The 6,593-nt window shown below is 40.7% G+C and overlaps 1 protein-coding gene across 4 annotated transcripts; it reads right to left on the reverse strand.

The window, feature by feature from the left end:
- Positions 1 to 296: 296 nt before the first annotated feature.
- On the reverse strand, positions 297 to 6,582 carry TIMM21 (translocase of inner mitochondrial membrane 21). 4 transcript variants are annotated; one of them, XM_071737051.1, is made up of 6 exons: positions 6,043 to 6,581; positions 4,708 to 4,770; positions 4,512 to 4,609; positions 3,077 to 3,150; positions 870 to 975; positions 297 to 798 (listed from the first exon to the last, which is right to left on the reverse strand). In XM_071737051.1, exons 1-6 carry the CDS (start codon positions 6,347 to 6,349, stop codon positions 769 to 771), a joined length of 678 nt encoding a protein of 225 aa, XP_071593152.1. In that variant the 5' UTR covers positions 6,350 to 6,581; the 3' UTR covers positions 297 to 768. The 4 variants fall into 4 exon arrangements, with proteins under 4 accessions (XP_071593152.1, XP_071593151.1, XP_071593154.1 ...); XM_071737050.1 differs by having other exon boundaries at positions 297 to 776; positions 6,043 to 6,577; XM_071737053.1 differs by lacking the exon at positions 870 to 975 and having other exon boundaries at positions 297 to 776; positions 6,043 to 6,582.
- Positions 6,583 to 6,593: the final 11 nt, after the last annotated feature.

Below are 6,593 nucleotides of genomic sequence, written 5' to 3' on the forward strand. Positions count from 1 at the left end.
TTATATGAAGGACAGTTTATACCAGAGGGTATAAATTAATTAAGTTAATAAAAAAACTGTGGGAAGTGATGAGAAGCTACAACACTGTCATTAATTACCACTGAAGTGTGGCAAATATTGGAAGAAGGCAATTCTGCTGATCTGTGTGCTGTTCATCTACTTCAGAAGATACCAATACTGAAGCCTTTATCTTCAGTCATTTGCCACAGATGCAAGTCTCCACATCACTAACTTACATTCCTGTCTTACCTTCTTATCTACACAAAACCATTCAGAATGAAAACAGTGACTTAGTCTACAGTTAAAATGCCACTTTATTGTAATTCTAGTGTGAAATTCAAGCAAAGGAACATAAAAAATTCCCCATCCAGACCTAAAGTCTTGGAAGACTTGGGGGTTTGGGTGCATAGAAGTATTATCCAGCATCAAACTCTTTATTATGAGCCATTATTTTCCTATAGCAAAAGTATACACCACAAGTGATGGCTCTGCTATTTTTCATTGGCTTAATTTCAAATCTGGTATCTGTTATTATCAAAGACCTTAAAGGAGGCCATGAGAGTCTGTGCCCTGCAAGAGAAACCCAAAGTTGCAAGGCATAATCAAGAACACCAAACAGTTCCTGTGCAGCCTGGCTACACCAGTGTCTTCCAACACTCAATGAGTCAAAATGGCAACTTTGATCATCTGTTGTCTTCTACAACAATGGTTCTTCTAGGATAGGTTTCAACATCCACAAATATGTAGCGGACCTCCAATCTTCCTCCCTCAGGATTCTGTAAGGAAAACAATTTGAGGCTGTTTTTTCTCTTTGTTAGTTCAAATTCAAGGTCAAGCCTGGTAGCTGTATCATGCAATTCCATACATACCTCTCTGACTTCCACATGGACTGTTCCCCGCTTCCCTGATTCAGTGCCCTCAATATAGAACTTCAAACGCATGTGTTTCAGACCATCCTTTACATATTCAATGTGACTAAAACAGCAAAACAAAACAAAAACACCATCTCACACACTAAGGATATATATCATGCTAGATAAACTTCACATTTAAACTTCTTATTTAGAGGAGCTGCTTATACTGTTTTGTGAGAAAAATGTATTCTGATGTAGTCCTTATGCTACCATGGCTTGCTTCTCCACTGTTGTTCTCAAACTTCACTGTGAGTGTGTAAGGAGTAGCAGAGTTAAAAGAACTAATTAGCAGTTGAGGATTAACAGATTAAGTGTTTAAACATCCTCACTCAACAGCAAGCCAATAGCTGAAGATTCTGGAATTTCCTTTTATTTATTCTAAGGAACTGATGAGTCAGAGCATGACATCTAGAATGTAACATCCACATCACCAAGACTGCCAGGAGTTTTTTTAGGCACTTAAACAAAGTTATCAAGCCAAACCACACAAAGAAAGTTTTGTCAACTTGCCAGGTTGCTTACATCACATCAAAGCAAACAGTTTACTATATGCTTTACTTATTTCAGCAGTACTTTTGTGCAACTGAACTGTGTAACTTTGGCACCAATATCAGATCTCCAACCTAAATGCTGATTTAGACTGGACTCTAAAGTATAATAATACTCTATGATGCAATAATAACACTCTATTACTATTTTTTATTGTATTAATATTCCCATAATGCTCTATAATATTTTATTAGATAAACAGAAAAGGTCATGGCACTTTCAAGGCAACCACTTACAGAAACCAATAGTCAAACTAGAGTTCTGTTCCCAGTTTGTGATTCCTACTGAAGTTACTAACTGCTGCATACTACAAAGCTCTTATTTTCATCAGTCATACCCAGATACACACTGTGAATTAAACTTCCAATAGCTTAAGGTGACATGGTGGGTTACAGAGAACAAAGACAAAAGAAGAGCCTTACTGCAATAAATTCAGATTCAAAGTGTTCATACACAAAAAATCTGTACATTTTTGAGACATTTAAGGTCATCTTTATACTGCAGACACAAATGCTACAATCTTACAAAGTCCTCAGTTCAAAAATTTATTTAAAATATAAAACTTTCAAAGTTATGGAAATTAAATACTAGGAAAGCTGGTAGTACATTTACTTATTTACAGTTTGTTTTACAGATAAATGCTTAAAACTTTGTGCATGGAACTTTATTCCATTTAGTGACTGCACTTCAACCACTTTTTCAGTCTGATGAAAAAATTAACTTCCACCAGCAAAAATCACCTTCCTCTGGAAAAAAAAATTCTCAATTTCATGGTTAAATTTACATATCTGGCCCTATGTGTCCCATCTTTTTTGAAAACTTCTGGAACAAACTGAAGCCAAAGAACTCAATGAAGGCAAAGCCCCTACTGGATGATAGTGCCTTCCCATCCCTACTGGATGGGAAGACTTAAATTTTCAAGAATTACTTGTGTTACTTCCCTCCAAAGGAGAAAATTAAATGAATACACTCACATAAGGCTTGGGTGAGAGATGCTCTGCTAAATACACAGCAGATGTGGCCTCAAGTACCAAAAGTGTATCAGAACCAGACAGTCAACACTGCATATCATATTGGGACAACCTAGTCACTGCAGTGACTACCACCTGTACAGTCAGAATCAGACTAGCTTTAAAGAGAGCAAGCTGGATTCCTTGAAGTCTGAAAGTTAGTATCTTCTGCTTTTTCTGGCCTCATAAGGACTACTGCTTCAAATGGAAAAAATTCTCAAGGAATAGTTTTTCACTTCATTTGAGAGTTTCAGACTGTAAACTTCAGTCAGATCCCGGTCCCAAGAGATGCATGCCCAGGCCTCTGTACTGCTCTCCTCCTACCTGTCCTATTTTTTTGGAGAGACCAGCTCTATGTTAACTGTGTTGACCACTGCTTGTTTCTGAGGCACTCAGAATTGGCATTTTATATGGTATAGGCACTGTATTTTAGTGGTACATGCCACACAAGAGGTCCTGCAAAAAATTGCTTTCAATGTCACTCAAAAGTGACAAGGTACATCACATACACTTCATTAATCTACATCTAACTTGCTAAGATGTGACCCAAAATGTCTGCTGTGCAAAAACTACTCTCTGTGTAGGAGAAACAACAAAAGGCACCTGACAAGCTGCCGTCTTCCTCTTCTTGTGGTCTCCCCATAACCTTTAATAGACTCGCCAAAAACAGCAACTATCTACAAGAGAAAAGAGGTTTGACTTGTCAGGTTATCACATTTAAACATACTCCAATATCAGCTTATGCCCCTGCTGTGAATGCATTTTATTTCAACAAAATGTCCCTTGTGTGTCTGATATGTCAAGAACAGAAGAATTTTATGAAAGGAAACGGTGCACAAAAAAATTCCTCTGTATTTCAGTGCTTTTCTTTACAGTCACATATTAAATATCTAAAGTAAATCTTACTAATATTTTCCACTTGTACCATCCTCTGAGCCTATGGCATTTTAATCTCTTCTTACTATGCATTTTATACTTTACTGACATTTTGTGTAAAAAGGAAAAAAAGCATGAAATATTTGCTCATGTCTCCTCCAAGAGAATTTGTTCCAGTTTAAAATGCTAATTCCCTTCACGCTATGTAAAAAACCCTGTTTAAGAAAGCCTTAAGATTTTCTTTGGGTTTTTTTTCTAGATCTATAAAGCCAGAGCAAATTAATCTAGTTTTAAATTTGCTCTAAAGTTGGTTAGAAAGAGAGGGTGATTTTTACAGTACAAGTACAGGAGAGAAGTTTTAGTTGTACAAATTTGTTCCGGAGTTGTACAAATTTGCTTCTTTTTTATCTCAGTGACAACCTGTCACTTCATTTCTTGGTTACCTTCAGTGGCATCTGTAGGAACCTTGATTGAAAGCTAACCCATGTATTTCTTCTTTTCTGCCTGAAGAAGTGGTTTTTAGAATCTACTTTTAGACTGATTTTTGCTTGAATCTAGCTATGTGACTGTGTGATCACATGACTGTTCTTTTTTCCTGTTAACCACAGGTATGCTAACAGTATTTCAAACGAAGAGTTGATATTCCTGGGTACTTATGCAGTGTGACAGAACGACAGAACCCTACTGAAGTGTCACAACAGAGTAACTGTGCTGAGGAAAGGTAGCAGGTTAGATCTACAATACTTAAGTGGGACCTGTTGCCTCCCTGATCTACAGAACTTCTCATGTCCTACATTTAGTAGGCAATCAGGTATGTCTGTATGACTTTCTGTATGGAGACACATGTACATGCTCTGAAAGGGCAGACACTGTAATGTCATCAGTTGATGTGCCCTGGTACACCCATTTAGCTTGGCTTTTAGCAGGTTACTTCACTCAGGCTCAGTGCTTGCATTAACTTGTCCCAAAATAGGCTCCAAAATGGAGCTGACCCACCTGTGGCCAGCTAAAAGGACAGGCAGATTCACTGGTGTTTGCTGGCTAAGCACCACACGAGTCTTCCTGTAGCTTCACTTGTGAGATGCCTTGTGCAAACGTTTGACTTAAAGAGAGACGGTAACTACTGAGAACATAAACTTATGACTAAGGTCCAAAAACTAACCTTGGGATGAGATCTGCATTTCTCCAAGGCATCTCCATAAATCTTATTTGGACTAGAAGAAGAGAACAGCTCTTTAAAAATCACATAGAACAAACCACCTGTAAAAGAAACAACAGCAAATGGAATTAAAACTAATCAAACCAGATAGAATTAATTAAAAACATTTTCCGACAAAGACATAATTAAAAAAAATAACCTGTAACACCAATTCCAACAAGCACCACAATAAAATAGGTGAAGTCTCTTCCAGCTTCTTTTACTGAAAAAGACAGAAAACAACACAGGAGTTAAAACCTTGAATAGTAACATTCAGATAGTTACAAGCTGCCTAGCTTTCTTATGTAAATGCTTTTGTACTAATCTGAAGCTCAACTAACATTTTGGCAGAAGAAAAAATTCCAGTAACAGCTTCCGTAATGCCTCACAGCTAAAAGAAAGAGACCATGGAATGTCTCTCATGTTGCACAGGGCATATTTCCATCTCTATATTAAGCCTTCTTATTTTCGGTTTTCCCACTGGGTGTTTTCAAGACCCAGAATAGCACTTTTAATTACTTTTCATATAGCATCAAAGCTAGTTTCTTTAAGAACTAATGAGACATTTAGCACTGCAGTACTCAAGCTACCATATGAACCCACGATCATTGCAATCCTTATGCAGAGCAAAAGCAAAGCAAAAATAAAAAGCATGAGCTTATATATTGACTGAAAAAAACTGATTTTATGAATTCTCAATCAAGTGCACAATAAAACAGGACAGATATTAGACCAAAATATGTGTTCTATTTACTCAGACCATCAACTGCAGTTTATCTGGTAATTTTTTTAACCATTAGTTTTGATCTGATGTACACTTTAAAAAAAGTCACGAGATTCTATTCCAAAATATTTTTCAGAACGCTGAAAGAGGCTACAGATCTGTTTAAGTGGCAAAGTGTACCTTTCAGTGAAGTGCAAGTAACCAGGAAAACTTTAATAAAAATTTCCCCTGCAGCCTTCTCATCAGCTGAGGATATTTTTCAGAAGCCTTTATGAAGATAGAATTTCTGATGCTAACTACGTAGTAGCCACTTTTCCATGAAAGGAATGAGCCCATCGAAAGTGACAGCCGTCCTGTAAAAAGACTAGAGCTTCGGCAATTTTGCTTAAAATAACCTGCTTTAACAGCACCGAGACAGACTGTGCGTGGCTGGTTTCCCTCTTGGAAAGGCAAATGAGAGGCTGCTACATCATATCCCTCATGTGACTTCAACACTAAACCAACAAACTGCTGGAGGAAGCCACATCACTTTCGCTCTGCTTGTGCAGTACACATACTGAAATGTATCAGCTCCTGAAACGCCACGACGTGGAAAGAAAAGGGCTGGTTTGGTTTCTGAAAATTGTGGGTCGGTTTGGGTTGGTTTTTTTCTTTCCAATTCCTGAGTTTTGAGGCTCTAACATCTCAGTAGGAGCACTGAACGTTCTCCCTGCCCTCCTCTCTGGGGCAGCGCTGTTTCCCCGCTGGGGAGCGACCGCAGCCCTCCCTTACCTCTCTGCACAGTCGATAGCAGAGTTTCCTCTTTCCGATCCCCCGGCACGGTCACACCTTTGCTCTCCTCTCCGGGTTTTTCAGCTCTCAGCCCCCCTGCCTGCGTACCGATCCTCTGCCGGGCAGCCCACAGGAGCGGGCCGGGCTCCCGACGGCCCAAGGGCTGGTGCCGCCACCTCAGGCAGAGGCAGGGGCAGTGCCCGGGTCCCGGCGGCGCCCAGCCAGGGGGAGCGAGCAGCCAGCACCCCAGGGGGACCCGCAGCCGCCCGCCCCGCTGTCCCGCCCGCCCAAGGGAGGCGGGCAGCATGCCGAGCCACGGCTACCAGAGGTCCTCAGGGAGGCAAACGAGCCGAACGGAAAGTTTCTACCGCTCGCCACTGCCCCCCTTCCCTCGGGGGACCCTTCGGGGAAGAGTCAGGGCAGCCTCCCGCCCTGACCGCGGCTCTGCAGCCCGTGCTTCGCCTCAGGAACCCCCATTAGCCTCCGCCCGCCGACGGCCGCCGCTCGCCATCGCCCCGGCGGAAATCCTGGGGTTGGAGGGGCGGGAAGGA

This window comes from Heliangelus exortis, chromosome 2, assembly GCF_036169615.1.
Source record: "Heliangelus exortis chromosome 2, bHelExo1.hap1, whole genome shotgun sequence".
Classification (NCBI taxonomy): Eukaryota; Metazoa; Chordata; class Aves; order Apodiformes; family Trochilidae; genus Heliangelus; species Heliangelus exortis.

Bases quoted from the DNA above. Each gene is read 5' to 3' on its own strand.
- TIMM21 (XM_071737050.1), bottom strand. From the start codon at position 6,349: ATGCTGCCCGCCTCCCTTGGGCGGGCGGGACAGCGGGGCGGGCGGCTG. The intron at 4,610-4,707 runs GTTATTTTTTTT...TTTCTTTTACAG, and splicing joins TGTTGGAATTGGTGTTACAG to GTGGTTTGTTCTATGTGATT. The intron at 3,151-4,511 runs GTTAGTTTTTGG...TTTCTCTTGTAG, and splicing joins AATGCAGATCTCATCCCAAG to ATAGTTGCTGTTTTTGGCGA.